Raw genomic sequence first — 27,303 nt, forward strand, 5'->3', positions numbered from 1 at the left:
ACCCTGGAACTATGCCATGAGAAAGCCAAAATCCCAAAGTAGAGGGGAGGAAAGGAGGTTGTGGAGTACCCTTGGGGAAACTCATCTCGAAGATTGTCAGTTACTATTGAGGAGAGTAACCAGAGAGAGACAGAGAGAGAGAGAGAGAGAGAGAGAGAGAGAGAGCGCCTCGTGGGTGCTCCCTGTTTTAGGTTGGAGGTCCCAGTGTAAGTGCGCAGTGCTTTGCAAATGTGTTGTCAGAGGACCATGTAGCAGCTACGCAAATGTCTCTTATGGGTACTTTGCAGAGGAATGCTACTGAGGTAGCCATGGCTCTAGTTAAGTGTGCCCTTATGCCACCCAGAGGGGGCACCTCTGTCTGTGAGGAACAGAGCTTGATACAATATGAGATCCAGCGGAAGAGTCTTTGTGATGAGACGGCCTGGCCCTTATTGCGGTTTGCTTTCCACACAAATAGTCTCAGAAATACTCGAAGAGATTTAGTTTGTTTCAAGTAAAAAGAAAGCACCTTGCACAGGTCAAGGATGTGCATTTTCATCTCAAAGAAACTGGCATGTGATTTGGGGAAGAAGGTGCGAAGGTGTATTGTCTGAGGTGGAAGAATGAGCATACCTTGGGGAAGAATTTGAGATGGGTACGTAAAGTGATCTTGTCTTTAAAAAAGGTGGCATATGGGGAATCAGCCATTAGAACTGTGATCTCTCCTATCTGTCTTGCTGAGGTAATGGCTATGAGGAAAACAGTTTTCATGGATAAATGTAATAATGAGGTAGGGGCTATTGGTTTGAAAGGCAGCCAAGTTAGAGCACTCAGTAATAAATATAGGTCCCACAGTTTTGTTGGTGGATTGATGTCTGGATAAAATGCCTGAAGACCCTTGAAAAACCTCTTAGTGAGTGGATGTGCAAATATGGACGAGTTGTCTATCTTCGAGTGGAAGGCAGTAATAGCAACATGATAAACTTTAATGGAACTTACTGCAAGGCCCATTTGTTTAAGGTGCAGAAGGTAATCGAGGATAGTATGTAAGGTGGCTGCTGAAGGAGCTGCCTGATGGTGTACACACCATGTCAAGATCTTCTCAATTTCTGAAGGTAAGTCTTAGGAGTGCTCTGTGTAGAAGGACCATTTATACTTGCTATGAGTGAGTCAATTTTAGCTCAGAGAACCATTCAGAAGCCACACCTTCAGGTGTAGTGAGTAGAGGTTCAGTTGGGTGGCACAGGGGCTCAGATGAAGAAGATTCTCGCTGTAAGGTAGGTGGATCAGCAACGTGGGAGACATTGCCACTAGAACGGGAAACTATGGCGGTCATAGCCATGCTGGAGCTATAAGTATTAGATAGACCTTGTCTTGCCGACTACCCTGTTCAACACTGGTATGAGAGGAAATGCGTACGTTAGGTGGGATGTCCAGCTGATGAGAAAGACATGTCCAATTGAGACCTTGCCGATGCCCCCACCCTGAAACAGAATAGGGGACATTTCTTGTTGGACTGTGTGGCAAACAGATCTATGAAACCCCACTGTTGAAAGATATCCACCAATGTGTGCGGATTCATTTGCCACTCATGTCTGGTTGGGAGGGCTTTGCTGAGTATGTCTGTCATTGTGTTCAGGGTGCCCTGAAGGTGCACTGCATTTATGTTGTATTTCAGGTACCAGTCCCAAAGTGCTATGGCCTCTGTGCAAAGTGCTCGAGATCAGGCTCTGTCCTGATGCTTTATATAAAACATTGCTCCAACGTTGTCTATGTATAGTCTGACACGACAGTTGGTGATGAACGCGAGGAATTTGACACGCGCATTCCTGACTGCACGGAGTTCCAGGATATTTATATGTAAGTTCTTGTCACTGCTGGACCACAGACCCTGGCACGAATGATGTCATAGGTGGATGCCCCATCCTGTAAGTGACTCATCTGTTGTCATGGAGATGGGTGATTCTGGTGGGTGGAAGGGGACTCCAGAACAAAGGTTCTGTGGGTTTAACCTCCAATATACTATCATTGGGAAAGCTAGGGATTTGGATAGTGGGTGGACATTGGGTCTGTAAACCTTTCCCAGCCAGTCCTGCAAGCATCTCATGTGAAGGCGAGCATTGTTGATGACAAAATTGCATGCTGACATGTGCCGCAACAACTGAAGGCACTCTAGTGCCATTGTGCGGAGGCTGGATTGTAAGGTGTTTACTGAGGCCACAATTTTTTTGGAAATGGTCTGTGCAGTGGGTGCGATGGACCTTGTTGAGTTGAGGCATATTCCTATAAATTGTAACTTCTATGTGATTTGACTTCATTCACTTGGAGGCTGAGATGTCAGAATAGGTATCTTGTGATTGATAGAGAATGACAGGAATTGTTGTGTGAGTGCACCTTGAAAAGGCTGTTGTCCAGGTAAGGAAATACGATAACTCTTTGTTTTCTCAGATATGCTGTGACAACTGCTAGAACCTTTTGAAAAGACCTTCAGGGCCGTAGAGAGTCCGAACGGAAACATTTTGTATTGGTAATGTTGAGAATCTACAACGAAACTAAGAAAATGTCTGTGAGCAAGGAGAATAGCAATATGAAAGAATGCATCTTGCAAGTTGAGGGACAAGAACCAATCTTCCTGTCCCAATGCCAGTAATAAAGTGGCAAGTGTTACCATCTTGAATTTTTGTTTCCGAATGAATTTATTGAGGGCCCTAAGGTCTAAGATGAGTCTCCGACCTCCCCAAAAATTTTCTGTCATGAAGTAATGGGAGTAAAACCCCTAACATCCCTAAATTGTGTGGGGACTGGTTCAATCACACCTGTGCGCAAAAGGTGCTCTCTCTCTTGTTGAAATAAGACTCTCCCAAGAGTGGTTCCTGAAGAGGGACTGGGAAGGAGGGTGGGAAGAAGGCAGAGACATAAAGGGAATAAGATAGCCTTTTTCAATTATCAGGAGGACCCGTCTGTCACAAGTTATACATTGCCAGTTGGTAAAGAAATGTAGCAGTCAATGATGGAACAAGTTTGCTTGTGTTGCAATAGGTGAGAGGTTCTCATGACACTCAACCTGATGTTCAAATTTGCTTATTGGACTGCTGCGACTGTTGGGAATTGATAGAGGAAGGACATCATTGGATTCTGCCTCTGTTCTACTGGTGTTGGTCCTGTCTGTTATAATGTGCATGTGGAGGGTATTGAGGTCTTAGGTAGGGCTGATACTTATATTGTCATCTTCTAGGTGCCTGGCTACAGATACACATTTAAAAAGGTCTTGCAAATGTGTAACATTATCTGAAGTGGTTGGAGCTGGGGGCATAGACCCTCCCTCCACTGGGGTAGGGGGGTCATTTTGGTCCAGAGAGGCTCCTCCCTCATGCAGGTGGGTCCCCTTTGTGTATTTGCTTAGAAGGGGAATATTGTTTTGAAGGGGAACAGTGTCATTTCCAGACACACTGGTGCTTTTGGTATTGCCATTTGTCCCAGAACTACCAGTGGAGGGATCCAGGGATTACCATTATATTAAGGCATATTCCCTAATTCTTGGTAGGGCCTGGAAGAATAAACAGTCTGATCTGTATAAGGAGAATTTTCTGGGGACAAACCCCTAGAGAATTCATTTTCAGATTTGGATGAAAATCTTTCCTGAGAAAGTGATCAGGGTCTAAAAATGGTGAGTTAAAGGTAGATGAGACTAACAAGTCTCCGCACTGAGGGTAATGCCCAGCTGGCATTGTTGATACCGTGGTAGGAGGCAAGGATGCTACCTGAACCGTTGAATCACGCCTCGGTGATGGGAAACTAGCACCACATTAGGCTACATTAGCACCACGTGAAGTGGAGGCAGAGGCTCCTGTTGATACGGTCAGCACCGCACTCTTATGCTGTGCCAGTGAGACTGTATCAGAGACAGGTGGTCCTGCAGCTAACGAGGCAAGCATCTTGAAGCCTGATGCCTCAAAGCATGATTTAGTGCATGCCTATTTGTTATCTGTGTCGGCAGCTCCAGAGACACCCAGAGCATCATATATGCCGAGGCACGGTGCTAACGCTGCTCTCAGCAATGGCCATGAGGGAGATGGCCATTTAGATGCCATAGCCCCTTGAGGTAATGAGAAGGCTCACTTTTTGGTGGCCTTTTTGGTTCCCTGCTGTTTATCATTCTCAGGCTGTTGGCCCGGGTCTGAAACTGGTCTGAGCAAATTTTCAAGTAAAAATAGCTTGAAACAGAGGTTTCTGTCTTTCCACACTTGCGATTTCAACTTTGCACAATGAGGGCATTTTTGGGAGATATGCTGCTCTCCGAGGCAGTGGACGCATTGTGAAATGCCATCTGATATGGGGACAGGCTCTTTACATGAGGTGCAGCATTTAAACTCTGATGAGATGAAATCAGTCAGTAACCACAGGAAGTAGTTAACTGGGAGAGAAACTTATACTAATCTAGTTTTTTTTAAAACTAACTAACCTCAATATCAATAACCTGGGGAGAGAAAAAAAAATTGTTTTAAAGGGACAATCACGTGGATGCGAAAAAGCTAGGGAGCACTGCTGAGTCCGTCTGTAACTGGAGGCACTAGGGAAGAAACTGAGGAACGGTGGAACCCAGGGGACACTGCTCTGAAATCTCTGATCTAAGGCTTGACAGCAGAGCACTCAAGGGACATCTCTCGAAGAACTGAAGCTCACCCCTCCCCTAGTCATGGCTCCCAACCCAGAGCTGCTGCTACTGGGTGGAAAAGGTGCCCTCTTCCTTGGGCCCCTACAATCCTAGCATGGACCTACCCTAGTTGAGGGACAGGTGCTGCTCCCCCAGCTGTGTTCACTGGAGCTGCAGTAATGGTGGAGAGGTGTCTCTCACCTAGCCCCAAGCTTCTGCAGTGAGGGGGCTGGGAGTAGTCCTCTCTCCTCTGGGTAGCCTGTACTCAGCCCCTCTCATGCCTAACTCCATTCCAGAGCCCGTACCCCCAGTGCAGCCAGAGTCTACACCCCACATCCTAATCCTCTGCCCCAGCCTTGAGTACCAAACTGAACCCCAACCCCACAGGGTCATCCGCACCACACACTATGTGTGAACAGAATGACTTTATATGTGATACATGTACATGAATACAGACGTAATAATGAAAGTAATTCAGTATATGGACATAAAACGTTAGAGGGATGCAGACTGACGAATCTCTGGAAACAATCCCAACAAAAGTGATCAATAAAAATGTTACAGACCATTTTACATTGGTTTATACACTAGTGGTGCATATAATGCAAGGTGCTTCAAACAAAACAAAAGCTAAACTAAACATGCCTCAGATATGGATCAATTTCATGCAGGAAAAGAAACCCATTTAATATTTTAAATGGATTTTATGTGAGGCAATAATTATCTTTCTAGAACTTTATAATGCATTTACAGTGTGCACACACATGACCACACTTGAGTCCAAACTCTGGCATTCCATTACTTTGTAGAAATTAAATACAATAAACCTTCGCTGCTTAAAAAATTATTTTTTTTTTAGATGAATATATGAAATATACATGATGACATGAAAGTATGATACCTTGTTGCAGGCGTTGTAGATGCCAATCCACTACTGGAATCAGCTGTTTCTGGAGGAGGTGGAGGTGTAGTACCAGGAGGTGGAGGTACTGTCGTTACTCCTGTAGTGCTTGATACAGTCATACCTGCAGGCAGCGCACTGTAATAGGTGGCAACATCTATTCCTGGGGGTGGAGGTGCCAGGCAATAGGTTCCATCAGGTAGCATATAGTAACTGTAATACATGGCAGCCACTGCTGCTGTAAAGAAACCCAAACATTTATTTAAGATCAATACTTCAGAAGTTTGGGGGGGGGGGGGAAGACAAATTATAAAAAATAGAATGTCACTTGGATTCACATTTCAAATCAAGTAATGTTTTATCTATTTTTCTGGTGTAAAAAAAGGAAAAGGGTTCACATCAACACATTCAGGTTAAAAGAGACAAAATATATTGAATGTGGTGTCAGAGCACATACAAGGCCAATGGGAAACCGAACAGGCATGAACAGTGAGGTGAACCCTTAAAGGCACATGAAAAGTTTTCTGACATGCAATTTTTCTTCAGAAAAGTTAACACTCTATAAATGTTAGCTAAATTTAACATTTTAAATTGAGTGCCCTGTACATATTAGGAAAAATAATTTGTATTTTATACTTACAATCAGATTATTTAATGTGAGGAAAGAAAATCAGAACATTAATCTGAGCATTAAAATAAATAATTTTAATTTATTAAAGTAAAATTAATTTTAATACAGAAAAGTTCTAATCAATGTTAACTTAATTCTTAATACTTTTAGGGAAAAATGAATCATTTCAGATTACCCAAGACATGTAAAATACTAACTTATATAAATTGCCAAAAATACAGGTTTCCTGGTTAAGCAATTTCCCCCCTTTTTAATATTAAAGGTATATTTGTGTTACAAATGTTTGGACTTAAAGCTACAATTTAATCTGTACCCAGCCAAGTAGAATGAGAAACAATTTGCCCAATTAATCAGCTTTAACACTATGCATGCATGCACAAAACCTGAAACATTAAATTTGAAAGGGTTTTTGATTGTGTCTGGAACATGCATTACAGGAGAATGTCTATTAAGAGTACCTCAGCAATAGCTTATAGCCTTGCTGTCATGAGTTGCAAAGCCTGCATAATTCATATGGACTACAAGCACAACAAAATTAAGATTTCACCCTCAAGAGACAAAAAAAAAAAAATACAAAATTCACAGCTGTTAATGTGTTATTCTATTAATTATAGATGTACGAATCCCTCATTTATGAAACACCAGCTGAACATGCCACTGGTGTTCAGTTATGAACACCATAATTTTCAGCTGTGGAATAAATTGTTTTGTCTCATCCCATTTCCAGTACATTTTTCTCTGCAGTAGAGAAGACAAGTTCCAAAGTCCAGAGATGTACAATCCTGGAGATCAAACTTATCTCAAATCTCAAAAACAGCCCAGCCATTTTAAAATATGCTTACTTCGAGAGTTGAAAAAAATGAACTGTAGAAAATTACAAATTTAAGAGTAAATAGTATTATGAGTGCCTCAGTTTCTGTGTGTTTAAACTCAAAGCTACTGAAAGGGACTTATTTTTAAGAAATGCTAAGCACCAGACTTCTGAAAATTGTGACTCTTTAAAATGTCTCAGTTAAATTTTTCCCCAGTCACTACCCACTCTTGAGAATGTAAGCCAAAGCTCAAAGCAATGAATTTACTAAACACCTAGGTAGGCTTGAATTAAAGACTTGAGACTGACAACTGCCATCAAAATGAGTTTCCAGAGTTGGATTAAACTGTTTTGGATGCTAATTAGAAATGTTAGCATGTAGTCATTTAAACAGTTAACTAATAAGCCTGTGCTTATTGGTTAATCATAGAATCATAGGATACTAGGACTGGAAGGGACCTTAAGAGGTCATCGAGTCCAGTCCCCTGCCCTCATGGCAGGACCAAATACTGTCTAGACCATCCCTGATAGACATTTATCTAACTTTCTCATAAGTATCTCCAGAGATGGAGATTCCACAACCTCCCTGGGCAATTTATTCCAGTGTTTGACTACCCTGACAGGAACTTTTTCCTAATGTCCTACCTAAACCTCCCTTGCTGCAGTTTAAGCCCACCACTTCTAGTTCGATTCTCAGAAACCAAGATGAACAAGGTTTCTCCTTCCACCTTATAATGCCCTTTTAGATACCTGAAAACTGCTATCATGTCCCCCCCTCAATCTTCTCTTTTCTAAACTAAACAAATCCAATTCTTTCAGCCTTCCTTCATAGGTCATGTTCTCTAGACCTTAATCATTCTTGTTGCTCTTCTCTGGACCCTCTCCAATTTCTCCACACCCTTCTTGAAATGCAGTACACAGTACTACAACTGAGGCCCAACTAGCACAGAGTAGAGTGGAAGAATGACTTCTTGTGTCTTGCTCACAACACACCTGTTAATGCATCCCAGAATCATGTTTGCTTTTTGCAACAGCATCACACTACACATTCATATTCAGCTTGTGGTCCACTCTAACCCTTAGATTCCTTTCTGCCTTACTCCTTCCTAGACAGTTGCTTCCCATTCTGTATGTGTGAAACTGATTATTCCTTCCTAAGTGGAGCACGTTGCGTTTGTCTTTATTAAAGTTCATCCTGTTTACCTCAGATCATTTTTCCAATTTGTCCAGATCATTTTGAATTATGACCCTATCCTCCAGATTAGTTACAATCCCTCCCAGATTGGTTGCTGGTTAATCCAAACAATTACATGCATCCTCCTTTCCTTGCTGCCTCTATATCAGAGGATACGCGGAGAGGTGGGGGTGCGGAAGGCACAGAATCCGGTGCCCATAGGGAGCCAGTTTTTAAGCCAGTTCCCGGTGTATGCTAGTTCCTGCGGAGCTACTTGCCCCTAACCCCACTGCCCCCCACAGAGGCAACAGCAAGGAGGGGGGAAGGCAGGAGCCAGTGCTCAGGAGGGAGGCTTTTAAGATGGGTCTCCATGAGCCCTAGAGATATTAAATTTAGTTAAATTAATTAGTCAATAAGCGGGAAAGCTGTAGCGAGGTTAGTTCCTGTCCCAGGAGCTAACCCTGCTTGGCTCTTCCTTTTAAATGTATTAAGAGTTTAATACATTTAAAAGCCCGAAGTGCAGCAGGGGGAACCAGTTGTGAGCTGGGACAGCTGGTTTCCAGCTTGTGCAGGGTCGCCCACCACTGCACACCAACTTTTTAAATGTATGAAGAGGCAGCAGGACCGATGATTCCTGACTCATGCCGGGTCCCCCCACTAAGCTCCAGCCTTTTTACATTTAAGGCTGAAGCACAGTGTGAGGGGACAGCCTGCCAACTCTTGATACATTTAAAAGACTGAAGTGCAGCAGGGGGGACCCAGCCCAAGCCAGGAATCAGCTTTCCTGGCACGAGCCAGGTTCCCCCTGCTGTGCTTCTGATTTTTAAATGTAATTATTTAATTTGTTTTAATGATTTTGAAAAGCAGAGGCACAGTGTCTGGGACCGGGCGCAAGCCAGGAAAAAACAGTTATTTACCTTGTAAATGTTATTCTTCGAAGTGTGCTGCTCATGTCCATTTGAATGAGTTGTGTGCATACCACATGCATGGATTCCGGAACTTTTTCTCTAGCAGTGCTCATCATGCTAGCAGGGAGCCCTCTGGAGTGGCACCGACATACTGGTGCATAAATACCCCTACTGGCCCTCCCCTCCCTTCCTTCTTGCCTGAGTTCTCCAATGAAGGGGAGATGGGCAGGATTCTGAACGGACATGAGCAATACAGCTCGAAGAACAACAATTACAAGGTAAATAACTGTTTTTTCTTCTTCGAGTGCTTGCTCATGTGCATTCGAATGAGGTGACTTTCTAGAGAAAATATAGGTGGTTGGGTCAGAGATCAGTGCAGCTTATGTTGAGACCGACGGCAACACTGCCGTGCCAAGAGCAGCATCCTCCCTAGTCTGCTGAGTGATTTCATAGTACGTTGTGAATATGTGCACCGAAGACCACATGGCTGCTCTGAAAATGTCCAGGATGGGGACACATGGCAGGAAGGCTACCACCAACACCTGCAACCAGACCCCATGGTGCATCACAATGCCAGTGGCCATAGTGTGTGCTGCCAAGTCCACCGCGTCTAGTGTGCCTGCAAAGCTGCACAGGGGATGATTCTACCCTCTGTTAGCGCAGCAAACTCCTGGAGGGAGTCCTGAAGCAAGCGTTCCTTAAACTTGTCTGGTGCCAACCAAGTATTGTATGCATACTTGCTTATCATTGCCTGCTGGTTAGCAATGCACAGCTGTAAGCTCCCCATAGCATTCGCCTTGTGACCCAGAAGATCTAGTTTTTTCAGTTCCCTACTCTTGGGGTGCCTGCACAATGAGAGCCTGGGACTGAGTGAGAGTACAAATGCTCATAGAATCATAGGACTGGAAGGGTCCTCAAAAGGTCATCGAGTCCAGTCCCCCGCCCTCAAGGCAGGACCAAGCTCCGTCTACACCATCCCTGACAGATGTCTATCTAACCTGTTCTTAAATATCTCCAGAGAGGGAGATTCCACCACCTCCCTTGGCAATTTATTCCAATATTTGATCACCCTGACAGTTAGGAATTTTTTCCTAATGTCCAATCTAAACCTCCCTTGCTGCACTTTAAGCCCGTTACTCCTTGTCCTGTCCTCAGTAACCAAGAGGAACAAATTTTCTCCTTCCTCCCTTTTAGATATTTGAAAACCGCTATCATGTTCCCCCTTAATCTTCTTTTTTCCAAACTAAACAAGCCCAGTTCATGAAGCCTGGCTTCATAGGTCATGTTCTCTAAACCTTTAATCATTCTTGTCGCTCTTCTCTGTACCCTTTCCAATTTCTCCACATCTTTCTTGAAATGTGGCGCCCAGAACTGGACACAGTACTCCAGCTGAGGCCTAACTAGCGCAGAGTAGAGCGGCAGAATGACTTCACGAGTTTTGCTTACAACACACCTGTTGATACAACCTAGAATCATATTTGCTTTTTTTGCAACAGCATCACACTGTTGACTCATATTCAACTTGTGGTCCACTATGACCCCTAGATCCCTTTCCGCCATGCTCCTTCCTAGACAGTCGCTTCCCATCTTGTATGTATGGAACTGATTGTTCCTTCTTAAGTGGAGCACTTTGCATTTCTCTTTATTAAACCTCATCCTGTTTACCTCTGACCATTTCTCTAACTTGCTAAGGTCATTTTGAATTATGTCCCTATCCTCCAAAGAAGTTGCAACCCCACCCAGTTTGGTATCATCTGCAAACTTAATAAGCGTACTCTCTATCCTAATATCTACATCATTGATGAAGATATTGAACAGTACAGGTCCCAAAACAGACCCTTGAGGAACTCCACTTGTTATCCCTTTCCAGCAGGATTTAGAACCGTTAACAACAACTCTCTGACTACGGTTACCCAGCCAATTATGCACCCACCTTATTGTGGCCCTATCTAAGTTATATTTGCCTAGTTTATCAATAAGAATATCATGCAAGACCGTATCAAATGCCTTACTAAAGTCTAGGTATATGACATCCACCGCTTCTCCCTTATCCACAAGGCTCGTTATCTTATCAAAGAAAGCTATCAGATTAGTTTGGCATGACTTGTTCTTCACAAACCCATGCTGGCTATTCCCTATCACTTTATTACCTTCCAAGTGTTTGCATATGATTTCCTTAATTACCTGCTCCATTATCTTCCCTGGGACAGACGTTAAACTGACCGGTCTGTAGTTTCCTGGGTTGTTCTTATTCCCCTTTTTATAGATGGGCACAATATTTGCCCTTTTTCCAGTCTTCTGGAATCTCCCCTGTCTGCCATGATTTTTCAAAGATCATAGCTAAAGGCTCAGATACCTCCTCTATCAGCTCCTTGAGTATCCTGGGATGCATTTCATCAGGACCTGGTGACTTGCTGACATCTAACTTTCCTAAGTGATTTTTAACTTGTTCTTTGTGTATCCTATCTTCTAAACTTACCCTCTCTCTGTTTGTATTCACTACGTTAGGCACACCTCTAGACTTCTCGGTGAAGACCGAAACAAAGAAGTCATTGAGCATCTCTGCCATTTCCAAGTTTCCTGTTACTGCTTCTCCCTCCTCACTAAGCAGTGGGCCTACTCTGTCCTTGGTATTCCATGCCCCGTCTGGCAGACAAAACAGTGTTTCTCGACTCCCTTATGGGTAGGCAGGATTAAAGTCGATATCTGCCACAGATTATTGGCAATTTTGGGGGAAGGGATAGCTCAGTGGTTTGAGCATTGATCTTCTAAACCCTGGGTTGTGAGTTCAATCCTTGAAAGGGGCCATCTCTGGATCTGGGGCAAATCTGTCAGGGATGGTACTTGGTCCTGCCGAGAGGGCAGAGGACTGACTTGATGACCTCTCAAGGTCCCTTCCAGTTTTATGAGATAGGTATACCTCTAATTCAGTAGCAATGCCAGTCTCAGGGGTGCATCCACTGATAAAATGTCCACTATGGGATTGGCATCCTTGTTAACAACCTCTGTCTGGACCCCCAAAATGGCTGCCAATCTACACAGCAGATCCTGGTGGGCCCTAGCATCCATGGAGAGAAAAAGAGTGGAGCAGTGTCAGCCAAAGCCTCATCTTGGGAGGATGACAAAGACTCACTTATCTCAGGCTGGTCCTGAAGTGGCTCTATGGTCTTGTGAGCTTGGCAGGGCTGGGGACAATCTTGTGGTCCCAAGCCCTAGCCCTCAGCAGGGTCTGGTGCTGGAGGTGAGACCAGTGTGGTGAGGTTATGGACTCTATAAACTCCATTGTGGCATCAAATGCATCAGAGTGAATGGTCTGACATCTTGAAAAGTCCTCTTTGACACCAGATTCTTTGAATGCACCAAGCTCAACCATCGTCTAGAGACACCAAGAGCATCCAGGTTCCAAGGAGGCAAGCCCTCCAACAAGCTTCCATCTCAGTGTCACCCTCCGTACCCCTGCTTAAAGGGGATCTGTAGCCAGACAGACATCCCCTCCCCCCATCACATCCATCTTATTTGCCTCTCTGAAGCATACAGGGCAGAGAAGGAGCAGTAAAATCAGCATAGCCATCAAGCTTTGATCTGCTTTAACGCAAGATCAGGATATGCGAGTGTGCCCGGCTGGCACCTATGTTGATTCGAACACACACAGTCCCTGGAAGAGAAATTTCCCACTGAGCAAAGAATCCCCAGTAATTCCAATTTAGTTCTCTCTCTTACAAGTGTAAATTAAGTTCACAACTCCCTTGTAAGAACTGGTCTCACAAAAGACAGACCAGCCCCATTTGGCATGACAGACAAGAAAGAGAAATACGTGACCCCATGAGTATAAAGATAGGTCCAGCACACACTCACTTTGAGTGTCATTCTACCCTCTACCTGCTGGTCGGGTTAGGTGTTTGACCTCCCGAGGTTCTATGGGGACGCCCACCTCGTATTTTCGTCTTTCCTAGGAATTGAGGGACCGGCCCTGGCCTGTCATGCTGGAGTCGAGAGGCACAGAAGGCGGTAAAAATTGTACCTGGATGTGGTCCTCTGTCTTAAGTGTACACATAGAAAGAGTAAGCTGTTACTTGGTACCATTATTTCTATTTTTCTATCTTTATCTTCTTTGTAACCATTTTAAGATCTATATTTTGCTAGTAGTTAAGAAATAGAACAATAGCCATTGCAACCATATGATTTATAAGCTTCCTCAAATAAACCTGTAACAGTTTAAGTTTTAACCTGACTCCTTCAGTTGCTGTAATAGAACCAAGCACAATTTAAAAGAACTTCAGCCGGTCTTAAGGGACAGATATACGGAGCCCTGACCGTCGGCTAACAGGATCTTCCCATGCTGTCTCCTCTTCTTGGCACCAGAGATTGGTGCCAATTCAGAGGCTGGTTGCTGTGCAGACTTCATGAGGAGCAATTTTAAGTGGGAATCACATTTTGTAAGGGACTTAAAGTCTCTGCAGAGTTTACCGGAATCTGAGAGGTGGCCCTCCCCTGACTCTTTGGACAAGAGCAGTGAGGGTCCCCCCGCAGGGCATGGCGCTCCCCCGACTCTTCGGAAAAGAGCTATGAGGGTCCCTGCAGGGCATGGGTTTCAAACAAGTTGCACAAAGATTGAACTGCTGTGGACCTGGCATCCTCTCCCCCACAGGGGAGAAATAAGCAGTGAAGTCTAACATTACCTAATTACTCAACTATTTACACTACAAATAAAGCAATCTATAATGCTAATGATGTACACACTGGGTCAACTGCTGGAAACACAGATGCTCCAGCTACCATCTCAAGTGGTAAGAAGGAATGGAAGGAGGACTTCAGCAGGGATACTTATGCACCAATATGTCTGCGCCAATCCAGGGGGCTCCCTGCTGGCACAACAGGTACTGCTGGGAAAAAAGCTCCAGAAGCTGATCTTGGCACGTGCACAGCTCATTGAAATGCACACGAGAAAGCACTCAAAGAAGAATCAGCAGATTTTCAGCTCACGCCTAGTCCCCACTACCTCCCTGGCTCATGCCGGGTTCCCACCACTGCGTACCAGCCTTGAATGTAAAAAGGCTGGAGTGCAATGGGGGGGAGGGGGACTCAGTGAGAACCAGGAATCAGCTGTCCTGGCTCATGCCGGGTCTACCCGCTGCACTTCTGATTTTTAAATGTATTAAGAGCCAGTAGGCATAGAGTCTGGGAGTGGGCGCAAGCCGGGAACTAGCGGATTCCTGGCTCTTCGTGCCGGTCCCCAGGTCCCCACTACCAGTCTGCCTCCCCTTGAGATGGTGCTGAGGGGAACTGGCTTTTAAACTAACTCCTCCAGCACTGGCTTCTATTTTCTCCGCACCTTTCTACCTCTAATAGAGGCAGTGTGTGGGTGGCAGGGGAGCTACTAATTGAGGGACTAGTTGACTAGTCACATCCCTAATGAGCACCAGATCCTGTGGAACCATTCTTGCACTGATTATTTTCAATTATCGCATTAGTAATCACAGTCAAAGAATACTCACATTGGATACCACCTGAATTTCTAACATAAAAAAATCAATATACCTCCCCTTTCATACAAAATTTTTTGTAAGAGCTTTTTTATGCTTTATAAAGATAGATATTCAATTTCTTATACTAAGAGCTGTGACAGGAGACAAAATTTTCCCTAATTTCTAGCCTTTACTGTGCCATGCCAAAATATTTTATACCTACCTACTTATTACAAAGCAAACATTTTAAATGAAGATTAGCACAACTCTATAATGGATCCTCCAAATATGAAGAAGCAAATTTACCTGTGAAATAAACAAGCTTTCAATTCAATTAAACTTGTATTTCTTATGCCAAAGTTTAATTTAGTCCAATGACTGTTTCAATGAATACTGTGAAACTCGGTATTATTTTAATATAGGTTTTATGCAAATCTGAATTTTTCCAACTACTGCATGCAGCAAGGTCTTAGAGTGCAACTAATTGATAGATAATGCTCAAAAACACAAATATAATGTCATTAACAGCCTCGGATTAGAGGTTTAAATGCAACTTGCACAAGACTGGATCTGCTTGCTAAGAAAGTTATCCAAAAGGTTCTCTATGGAGTGATGGCAACTCATGAACTTTAAGCAACAATACAGAAGTCCACTGTTTGTCTGAGGCAATATGAAAATACTTACAACATTTTAAAGAAAAAAAATAACTTCCATCAGTCATTAACTGATTTAAATTAATAGGGTTCTGCATGAGTGCAGGTTTGTCAATTGCAAGATCAGGGTCTGAAATATTTGCAACTAAATGTGCACTTTAAACTTCCTGTACTACTATGGTTTTAGTTATAAAATCTTAATTAAGAAAACAATACACAGTCATGCCTTAGCATCACTACAATGTTACAGTAACGCACGTTAATAGGGCAATCACCAGAATACTGCCAAAAACAGTGTCCAATCATAGTTATGAACACACATAACTGAACCGTGCCGTGGAGAGACAAAAGATCATTCTATACTCAGAAATATGAATATTAAAGAGCTCTTTGAATTTGATAGTTTTAATCTGAAAGCAGGATTACATATAGGACTAGGCATAGCATAAATTATTGCCTTAGTTGCAATTAAATTACAAACGTATCTTATAACATCAAGTTCCACATATTAGCAAACTATTGTTCTATTTCATACATTTTAATTTTACCATATTCCTTTGTAACCTTCTATTTATCACAGAATGCACAATACTTCCTCTTTGGAATGTTATAAACATATAACTATTTTGTCTCCTACTGCTAGAATCATAGAACCATAGAGCTGGAAGAGACCTCAGAAGGTCATCAAGTCGAGCCCCCTGCTCTAGGCAGGACCAATCCCAACTAAATCAACCCAGCCAGGGCTTTGTCAAGCCGAGACTTAAACACCTCTAGGGAACCCATTCCAGTGCTTCACCACTTTCCTATTGAAATAGTTTTTCCTAATATCCAACCTGGATCTCTCTCACAACAACTTGAGACCATTGCTCCTTGTTCTGCGATCTGTCACTACTGAGAACAGCCTTTCTCCATCCTCTTTGGAACTGCCCTTCAGAAAGCTGAAGGCTGCTATCAAATCCCCCCTCCACTCTTCGTTTCTGCAGACTAAACAGACGCAACTCCCTCAGCCTCTCCTCATAGGTCATGTGCTCCAGTCCCCTAATCATTTTGGTTGCCCTCTGCTGGACCCTCTCCAATGTGTCCACATCCTTTTTATAGTGGGGGGCTCAGAACTGGACACAATACTCCAGATGTGGCCTCACCAGAGCCGAATAAAGAGGAATAATCACTTCTCTGGATCTGCTGGCAATGCTCCTCCAAATGCACCCTAATATGCCATTAGCTTTCTTAGCTACAAGGGTACACTGTTGACACATATCCAGCTTCTCATCTACTGTAATCCCCACGTCCTTTTCTGCAGAACTACTGCTTAGCTGGTTGGTCTCCAGCCTGTAACAATGCTTGGGATTCTTCCGTCCCAAGTGCAGCACTCTGCACTTGTCCTTGTTGAACCTCATCAGATTTCTTGTGGCCCAATCCTCTAATCTGTCCAGGTCACTCTGGACCCTATCCCTGCGCCTCCAGTGTATCTACCTCTCCCCCTAGCTTAGTGTCATCTGCAAACTTGCTGAGGGTGCAATCCATTCCCTCATCCAGGTTATTAATAAAGATATTGAACAAAACAGGTCCTAGAACCGAACCTTGGAGTACTATGCTAGAAACCGACTGCCATCAACATCGAGCCATTGCTCACTACCCGCTGGGCCCAGCCTTCTAGCCAGCTTTCTATCCATCTTGCTGTCCATTTATCCAATCCACATTCCCTTAACTTGCTGGCAAGAATATTGAAGGAGACCATATGAAAAGCCTTGCTAAAGTCAAGGTATATCACATCACTGACTTTCCCATGTCTACAGATCCAGTTATCTCATCATAGAAGCTAATCAGATTAGTAAGGCATGACTTGCCCTTAAGTGAATCCATGCTAACTATTCCTGATCACTTTCCTCTCTTCCAAGTGCCTCAAAATGGATTCCTTAAGGATCCCTTCCATGATTTTTCCAGCAACCGAGGTAAGACTGACCGGCCTATAGTACCCTGGATCTTCCCTCTTCCCTTTTTTAAAGGTGGGCACTACATTTGCCTTTTTCCAATCATCCGGGACCTCTCCCGATCTCCACGACTTTTCAAAGATAATAGCCAAAGGGCTCTGCATTCTAACTTGACTTCACTTTTTAAAGTCTCCCATAGTAGAGAATCACCTTTCACTAGACTTCTTCTATCTCTATGCTATTTTGATAAAGAGAAAAAGCCATTTTGTAAGCAAAAGTTAATGCGAAGTACACCCATCCAAAATTACTATTAAAACCTTACTATTTAATTTTTTAATTGTTCATTTTATTTTTTCCAGGTTGGATGAGGATCTATAAATACAAATAATCATAGTTTAAATGAATTATTAATTATGGCAATAAAAAGCCTCATACTAATATTTAAATGTAAGCTTTATGCCCTTTTTGAACAATTACCAAATAATTTTTAATAACAAGAAAGCCTAAGTTACATTATAGTCACTGAAAACATATGAGAAATTATTTATACCTTCGTAAGTGCTTTACTTTGTTAAAAGCTAGAAGCCATTTAGGCAGCAAACTGTGCATCTGCCTACTGGTCTACTGAAAAGTAGACTGGACATAAAAAGATGGAGTAAATGCTCATATAATCAATAGTTATCATTGATTTCTTTAAATATATACAATAAATCATACATGGAAACCAAGGACAATGAGCTGAGTATTTAATGAAGCTTTTTGGCAATAAAATGCTGCCTGAATGCATTTACAAAGTGAAAGCTCCAAAGCCATTCTAAAACATACTTTTAGATGCTGGGGGTGGGCAGAACCAACAAATCCCAAACACATAACCAAAACACAACAAAAACAAAGAACTTTATGCAATACTTTATCTTGGGATTTCTCCAGCAAAGTCAATACTCAGTCATCGTCAAAACCGTTCAAAAGCATAGCACAAACAACATGGCACACAATCACAAACAGCAATTATGTGTAAGATTGTTATTGTTGTGCTGCACGCACAAAGGTAGGCTATTTTGTAGATTCACTCTAATATAATGAGCAATCTTTCAAAATAAGTCTCCCACTTCGCAAACTTGGCAAATCCGAAATCCTGACAGTACATGAAAGGCTTATAAATAAATCACAGTAAATGAAGATAATTAAAATATGCACTAGTCCGATTAAAAATGAGTTCCATAAGGAAGGTCATGAATGATAGTACTTGTGCTTTCCAAAGTAGAATGCTTCTACAGGGACATGTGGAAGGGTTAGTTTTTTAATGGTGGGAAAATGAACTGCTAACTAGACAGGTAAATCTTTCCACAGCACCAATTCTCTAGTTTTTAGATGATTAATCTGGTCCCACTTCTGGACCAAAGGAAAGAGACAGGCAATACAAAAAACACTGCACAAATTTTAATTCCTTGCTAATAGGCATGTTTAGAATAAACAATTCTCAACATTTTCTGAGCAACCTGATCAGTTCAGCTACTTAAAAATTAGCAGTTGCAGATGCAACACTAGCTGGAAGATGAGAAAATAGTACACGTATCAGGTGTTCTCTGACACTGTCCACCAGAACATCATAAAGATAAGGAATGGGTATATTGTTGCAAACAGTGTACTGGTCCCAGCACCATCTATTGTGGTTCGCATTTTGAGTCTGGAAAAAATAGTTTCACATGCAGAAGGTTATGAGCTCCAAAAGTTTTGTGCAAGCTCACGATTGATCATACAATAGTAACTGTCCTCTGAATCTCCTTCATATATAACCTCTGGTAAGAGTGACTAACAAGAAAATTAAGTCAGACCCTGTCAGCAATTAAGCCTCCCTTAAGGTTGACCATTTCAAACACCAGCAATTAACTAAGTACTTATGTCTCTCTCTCTTAATATGGTCACTTGTCTCTAAAACAACTTGGCCCCAACCCATTTGAATACTTATTGCACCAAGACTTTGAACTGAATCCAGAACTGGACACTAAGCTTGAGATGCATGCTGATGTGAGATGTTTATGTTGGTCTTTCTTATACAGATGACAATTTGGTGGATACTAAAGCTATAGTTTCAAATGCATTTGTAAACCCTAAGCTGAGTAATTGCAACTGACCTCAACCTGAAAGTGGTAAAACCAGGGAAAGGAAATGCACCTCGGTAGGGAAAGGCATTTCTTTCTATTAGTTCTTTGTGAGCACGAGAGAGTCACAAGTCTGAAATACTTTAGTTATGCAATCAATGTAATGTGCAATACTGTTAGTGTAATTCATATTAATGAAAAATTTGTTTTATTGCTACTAGACATCCATCTGCATATACAGCAGACGTGGTATTAAGTTCAAGTAAGTTATCCCAAAATAAAACTACTAACTACAAGTCAGTGTATGAAAGCATGGGGCTTGATCTCGAAGCATGGGGCTTGACCTTGAATGTGCCATGTGTTCACATTCCCAAAGAAATAAGACAGCTACTGGATTTGTGATTGCTGACATTAAATGTTACAAAAAATTCTTTTCTCTACAAATAAAAACAGAATCCCTCAAGACTTAATTATAATCCCAGAAAAATAAATTAATTGGTGTACACTTACACTGGGAAAGATACTAGTCTTTAAATAGAAGGACAATACATCTTGGAAAGATGGTCTATTGAGCAATTAAAACTATCACTTATTATTTTAATCCATAAAAGGACAATTATTATATTTGGTATAACTTTGTATCACAATGTACTTACAATCTGCAGGATAGTCCACCTGGGATGTCTGTATGGATGCACCATCTGCTGACTGGGGAGCAGATGAGTTATTGTCAGACTGAGCTTTCCGGACAAGTGCTGCAAGTGGATGATCAGGATCTACCACTTTTAAAGGCTGCAGAAATTGTAATGACATGAATTTAACACTTGATCAACAATTTTAAGTATAAGCATACAGAACTTCTAAATCTGAGAAAGAGAAACAGTACAAACTCTCCTCCCTCTTATGCTGACTTCAGAATGCCTTGCAAAGATAGCATTGTTATGCTTTACAGAACTACTGACAAACTGATTCACAGTTTAGTACACAAGTCTGAATGGATACCGGTAAAATCTATTACACATTAAAGGTCTATCCTACAAGCCTTTCATGTCAACCTGGCTATTAATCTGCTGAAAAGTCTTACATTTATCACAAAGGCATTCCTGCAGTGAGCAGTAAGAATGATAAAATAGCACATTTGTATACTTTTAAATAAACTTGTAAAATGATGCCTTACACATAAACATTCTACTAAAGCTAGCATCAAATATCAGTAACAGGTCTTGTGAAATATGGAGCTCTCTTACTGGCCAATTAGCATGTCAAAGTTCATGTATATTTTTTAATTCAAGCGACCAGGAAATAAATATTAAACTAATTTTCCTAATGAGGCAAATTGAAAATAAAGTGTTTTTCCCAGTCAATTTCTAAATCAACTATTATGCCACAGCATATCTGACTGAGATTTCTCCGTTACAGCCTACTATCTTAAGTTGCTTAACCTTGCACTTATGATATAAAATAGAGAAGGCTAGTTGTGAGGGAACAGAACTATTCAAACTTGCAATCTTAACAATTAGTAAGGGTATGAAGGAAATAAAGAAAGCATAAGACAGGAAAACCGAAGCACAATAGTTACATACTCCAAAAATTTTTACCAACATGTAGGCTCTAATTTTTCTCGTTGTGTCAACAAAGCAACAGAAGTACATTACAAAGACTGAACCCTACATAAAATAGTACTTACAACTTGCAGCATTACAACCTAGAACAGTAGCTTTACTATGGTCAAATATATTTTATTATTATTTGTATTATGGTGGCACGTGGGAGCCCAAGTCATCAAGCAATATCCCACTTCGATATGTACATACAGAACAAAAAAAAAAAATCTTCTCCAGAAAGTTTACCTTCATAAGCTCTTCAAGTCTATTGCACTTTTTAGAGGCAAAGAGACTTGGATGCAAGTAGTTACCATCTTCATCCTCTTCCTCATCATCATCATCAGAATTAACTTTTGAATCTACATAAAAACAAATGTTTACATTAACAGATGTCAGACAGGGAGAAAGGGAATCAAAATAAAGTCAATTTTGAATACTGTTAGAAACTATGACTTTCAAAATCTCAGTCATTCAAGGAATTACCTACAAAAATTCTAATGTGTGAATGAACTTTGACATCCCTAAATCTGGTATTTTATGTCTCCTTTTACTTTCAACAACTACAGAACAAGAATGAGAAGCCTAATGAATCTTGACAACTCAACTATTATACAATAATAATAAAATGTTCTCTTATGGCCATTTAAAAGTTGGCATCATTATTTACATAATTATGTTAGGCTAATATGTACACATCTGAATAAGCACAACTTACAGCAGTTCACATTTCAAAGAAATGTATGAACCAAGTAAATTTTCATTATATGCATGGCTGAAGGCTTTACAATGTTTTAACAGTATAGGTCAAGCCCCTGTTTACAGACAATTCAACCCTGAAAAAAGGGTTAAAACAGAAAAGGCAAAGTAGCATTACTTAATATGATAAATTATTAATCTCAGACAAACTGAATTCTCAAAACCTTTACTATTTTAGGTATGTCTATACTTCTGCCCTCTTTTGAGAGAAGCATGCAATGCAGCTAAACGAAATTGCAAATGAAATGTGGATTTGAATTTCCCGTGCTTCATTTGCAATAATTAGCATATTCAATAGCGCTATTTCGAAACAACAAATGCTGTGTAGACACGGTTATTTCAAAAGAAAACCCTTCTTCTGAAATAGCTCTTATTCCTCCTACAATGAGGTTTACCAGTTATTTCGGAAGAAGGGTTTTCTTCCAAAATAACAAATGCTGTGTAGATGAGGTTATTTCGAAACAGCGCTATTTTAAAATGCGTCATAATGCAAATAAAGCACGGGAAATTCAAATCTGTACCTCATTTGCAATTTCGCTCAGCTGTATTTGCATCCCTCTCTCGAAAGAGGGTTCAAGTGTAGATATACCCTTAGACACAGACTACTAAAAATAAGAGACACAAATAAACATGGCTAGTTACCAAATTTAGACTAATACTTAGATTATAGGGAATTTTCCAGTGGACTAATAGAATTTATTATAGGTAGTCCAAGACCATAGCAATTCTTAGGTGTGAATAATATAAAATGTTCTCTCAAGATTTTTATGTTTTTATTTAATGGCTTTAAAAATATACTGCATTTGTTCTAGGGATGTTACATATTGTGTATTTTAGTAATTGTGTAGCCGCAACAATTATTTAGAGGTTACACAGTTACTAAAATGCCCCCCTCACAGGAGCAGGAGCAGCAGTCAGTGTGCTCTATGCTCCTGGCCCCAATCCCAGAGAGCCCCCAGCCATGCCACCCTGTTGCCTCTCTATCACGGCTGTATCAGAGGCAGCATGGCAGGGTGGTAGGCAGAGCTGGTCCACAAGGGGAGCCAGTTTAAAAATCAGGGCCCGAGTTCCCTGTGTACAGAGGCTTCCGCCTATACAGGAGGCAGCATGGGAAAAGGGGAGGTGGCTCTGTGGGAACGAGCATGCAAAGGGAGCTGGTTTAAAAGCTGTCTCCTCACGGGCACAGGCTCCTGCCTCCACCCTGTCTTGCTGCCTCTGATACACAGGCAGCATGGGGAGGGGTTGTGTGTAGTGATTTGGATCAACTGAAAAGCCCAGGCTTATTGGTTAATCGTTTAAACTATACGCTCCCATCCCTATTTTGTTCTGAGGCATCTTATCAATCTAAATTGTAGGATGATAGATTTTTGTCATATTAATATGCAATTGCTCCAAAAAGAAAATGTTGGCTGTTTATTATTTCCTTACTTCTTAGTAGAGTGAGCATTCCATTACACTAAGTTGAGGGTCAGTAACATGGGAGTCAGCAGGCCTGAATAGAGGCTTGTAACATGAAAGCAGCAACAGGTCTAGAATCTAGTGAGCAAGACTTTGGTTTAGTAACACAAGAGCCAAGACTGTGTAATAGTGTAAGTTAGGTAGAGCATGGAAGGACACAGGGAGACACTGGGTACAGACTGTAAGCCAAAGAGGAGTAGCGGAACATCTTCATAAGAAATGTCTTGATACAAAAACTCCCCAAAAACTAATGCACATGCCGACCTAGGTTCTGGACCGGGTCGAGATTGACAGCATGAAGACTAGTAAGTCAGTCCCCCTTCTGTAAGGTGAGGGGTGGTATTTAGGCAACAGAGGGTAGCAGCCTGGTACGTAAAGAAGTGATGTAAGTTTGTTTGTGCCTGTCTATAAACGGACACCACAAACGGCGCTCTCTGGCCAAGCTTGGAGAGAGGGGGGCACACTAGGCACCTGAACAGCAAGTGTCATTGCCTAAACTTACAGAATGCACAGTAGCTTAACTCTGACTGACTGCTGTTAATATTTGTTATATGGCAATAGGCCTGCCCAGTGTTGGTATCTTGTCAACGCAAGTCACAGTGCCCAGTGGTGTAACATTGTACTGATCTCTGTTACCAGCTGGTAGAGCTTCACATTGGACAATAAACCTGTTCAATTGATTTCAAACTTTGCCGGCATCTGTCGTTTCCGGGGCCTCTTAAAGATCTCCTGTGTTGACCCAAGTGCACTGGGTCTAACACTCTAGATAAAGGCAGCACCGATTGTTACGCACGCAGCCGAAAGTTTATCGTCACTGACGGAGTAGAGGTCCTGTCAGGAGCGCTCCAGGACCACCCTGACCAGACGATACTGACACTGACAGTTCAGACCACCGAAGGTTCCGAGGTACAGAAAACTGAGGTATGACATCCATACTGGAGGGAGAAATGTGTGTGCAGGGCAGATTTTTTTTTAATTACTTTGACGGTTGTAGTTACATATTCCTAAAATGTTACTTGTGAACACTGCAGCTTATATATATATATTGCTGCTACATGTGACTTAAAGTTGTCAAAACTAAGTAATCCATTATTTCTTGTGAACTAGTTAACTGAATGCTTTTTCAAGGATTGCCCTGCTCCCTCTCTTCCCAATTTATTCCCCCTTTGGTAAACAAAATCTATACATAATTCAGTAAAGAATTATTGAATTTAAATGTATACAAAGTTTATACAAAGTTTAGAAAACACAGTATCATGAAGTCAGTTTTACAAAAGGCAACTATTACTAGAAAGATACAGAAAGCCAAACAATGGCATTTTACAGTAGCAACTGTCATCTAAAAGCAGGGTATACACAGAGATCAATTCATGTACCCATGATATTCAGCCACTTTGAGTATAACAAGCAGCCACTCTTAAAGACATAATAGCAATGCACAACAGTTTAGGGCAGGAAGTGATCATCTTATCCAACTGAAACTGCTGGAATTGTGTGTTGGTCTGCGTGTGTGTTCAAGAAAAAGCAATTAGTGCTAATACCACCAAATTCAGTATAGAGCTTCACTTTATCATAAAAAAAAGCAGCTTAAAGCAACATAAGGGTTTGGTTCTGACAGGAAAATGGGATGAGCTTGGAATGGAATGTGCATAAAACCACACAGAAAAGAGAATGCATCACCAGGCAGGAGAAAGAGGCAAGCTGGGGCTGTGTCCTTCCCTTACTCCACACTCCCAGTCCAGGACTGCCTCTGCCCAGAGCCTCCCACTCTTCAGGGAGGGTGGGGATTTATATAGGAACATTGCAGGCTGTTGCCTTAAGTGAGAGGAAACCACACAGTTTGCTGCATTACTCACTTTGGCTGGGGAGTGCAGGGGTCACATGAACCTGGACTTCCCTGGGTTGTACCCACTGGAGCTACAGTGCCCAGGGATGTAAAATAGGGATGTAAAAAATGTTTTAAACACTAACTGTTTTTAAACCAAATTGAAATTCAATTGGTTTTATATATATATATATATATATATATATATATATATATATATATATATATATATAAAATGCTCCATGGGCTGCTAGTCCCTTGGGCTGCAGGGAATTTAACCAGTATGGTTAACCAGTAAGCTTCTTGGTTAATGATTAAACTCTTACATCTATACCATCAAGAGGAATTTCTCAACTGGCCCCAAACGGCCGCAGCGAGAAAGTGTTGGGATTGTCTTCTCTCCCAGGGGTAGCCTGTATAATGAACTCTCATCCCCTGCCCCACTCCAGAGTAAACATTTAAATTAAGTCTGTACATTTTCATTATTTTTTTCTGTGCATTTTCATTATTTTTTAAATCAACAATTAATTGAATTAAAGACTTTAGCAATGCCAGGTAAATCTTCTAATAACTGATATAGACAGAATGTAGTAACTCCCATGTGACTGTGCCAAATTCCAATTCAGGTAAATGTCTTACTTTTGCGAAACAAACCAGAGAACATTACAAAATCATATACACTCAGACAAGTATTGCATAGCAAAAGTAACTTACTCTTTTTTTCTTCCACTTTGTTTTCAGAAGGAGCAGCATATCGTCCCTCCTTCATGGCCTTCAGAATGAGTTTGTAATAGGGGTTGAGGTAGTGATCGAAGCGCAAGAAGTCAAACTGAGAATTACGGGCTTGCTTGGCTTTCAGCATAATCTCAAACTGAGCTCCTTGTTTGCACACAAAATTTGCAGTGCGCTCTATAATTGCATGCATTTTTGCAGTTGGTGGCTATGAGAACAAAATAAAAATACTTATGAATAAATTTTACAATCAGACCTCGGACTCTAGTCCTCAAATCCCACTCAAATTCCCCATCTGAAGAGACCCTGAAGATTCATCATGTTTCCTTCCTGTAGACTTCTCCCATCACAATCTCTCAATACAGTTACCAGTATTTCTGCAATGTGTTTTTAAAAATGGGGTATGGGATTGAGAACTTTTTTTGGAGGGGGGAGGCAGAAAACTTGCTGCATGAACAGTAGTCTCAGATTTCTGATAAATGAACTGATGACATTTGGAACATATCACAAATTTAACTGAAGACCTAGCCACTTTTAGAGGGTCCTTGGTGACATGCCATTAGTATGCCCTCACAAATGCAAAGAGCAGTATCATAACTGCAGTCAACCAGATGAGACAAAGGGAAGTGAAATGGACACCCCAGAATGAAGAGATTCCATGTGATCAGAATGATTGATTTGGATTTATTCTTAAAGTATCTATGGAAAAATATAATAGGGTTCCACCACTGGCAGCAATTGAGTTCCCGCAGCAATTCAAGTTATTAGTGTAAGCATTTATTGTACATGACTACGCCAGTTTCATTCAGATCATGCACCCCTCTCCAAGACTTTAAAATACCTAATAGCTCCATGAATAATATCTTTCTTTCAAAGCTATTCTACATAGTATTACTAATGCAGGGGTCTCATTTTTGTGTCCAAAACTGCATTCTACAACAAAATTTTAAAGCAAAAGATCTGTCATTCTTCAACAAAATAAAGCAGTACGGTGACTGACTACACTATTATATGGCTACTTTAGAAGCAATTCCAATTAAGCGATAAGTAAAAGGTTATAGATTAATGCTACAGACTACACACATTTCTCCTCCCCCCCCCCCCCCAATCAGTAAATTTTTTAACAGGCTGGCCAGAAACCCAGCTCACTCCTAGCTTGTGCTGGGTCCAGGATCTACTTCTGCTTCGGCTACGTATTTAAAGGGTATTAGGAGCCAGGCGTGAAGGCAACCTGGTTGAGATCTGTCTTGCACCTGATCTGGGAGCTCAGACCTTCACTTCTGGACAGGAACTGCTGCCATCCCATGCTGCTGCCTCTCTGTCAGAGGGGGGCTGGTTTTTAAACTGGCTCCCCTCGTGGACCAGTTCCCTCATGGCATTCCGCACTGCTGCCTTTTATATAGAGGCAGCAGTTTGCAGTGGCAGGGAACTCCCTTGGGAGCAGGTACAGAACACACTGGCTGCCAACCTCACCCCTGGGGACTATAGAATAGTTGTGTAACAGATAATTCATGTGGTTAAGCGACTATTCAGTTAACTGATATTCAACATCCCTATTTTAAAGTGGCCATTCTCTTCCTCTACCAAGTAACTCCTGGTTCAGATATTCAAACATTAAATAATAATTACTAATGGATAAGACTGTGTCATACATCTCAAGTGCCAAAATTTACCAAAAAAAAAAGGGTACTGAATCACTCCTACTGCAAATACAACTGC

The 27,303-nt window shown here is 41.6% G+C and overlaps 1 protein-coding gene across 6 annotated transcripts in view; it reads right to left on the reverse strand.

The window, feature by feature from the left end:
* SFSWAP (splicing factor SWAP) overlaps nt 1-27,303 on the reverse strand; it is a 144,584-nt gene that overhangs the window by 91,637 nt on the left and 25,644 nt on the right. For 5 of the 6 annotated variants that reach the window (XM_075898417.1, XM_075898416.1, XM_075898414.1 and 2 more), the window contains exons 5-8: nt 25,567-25,792; nt 21,060-21,172; nt 19,866-20,001; nt 5,535-5,772 (exon numbers count right to left, since the gene is read on the reverse strand). In XM_075898417.1, coding sequence (XP_075754532.1) covers nt 5,535-5,772; nt 19,866-20,001; nt 21,060-21,172; nt 25,567-25,792 — 713 coding nt within the window. The remainder of the gene's footprint in view (nt 1-5,534; nt 5,773-19,865; nt 20,002-21,059; nt 21,173-25,566; nt 25,793-27,303) is intronic. The other variant, XM_075898415.1, reaches the window with a different exon arrangement.

Source organism: Pelodiscus sinensis, chromosome 15 (genome assembly GCF_049634645.1).
Source record: "Pelodiscus sinensis isolate JC-2024 chromosome 15, ASM4963464v1, whole genome shotgun sequence".
Classification (NCBI taxonomy): Eukaryota; Metazoa; Chordata; order Testudines; family Trionychidae; genus Pelodiscus; species Pelodiscus sinensis.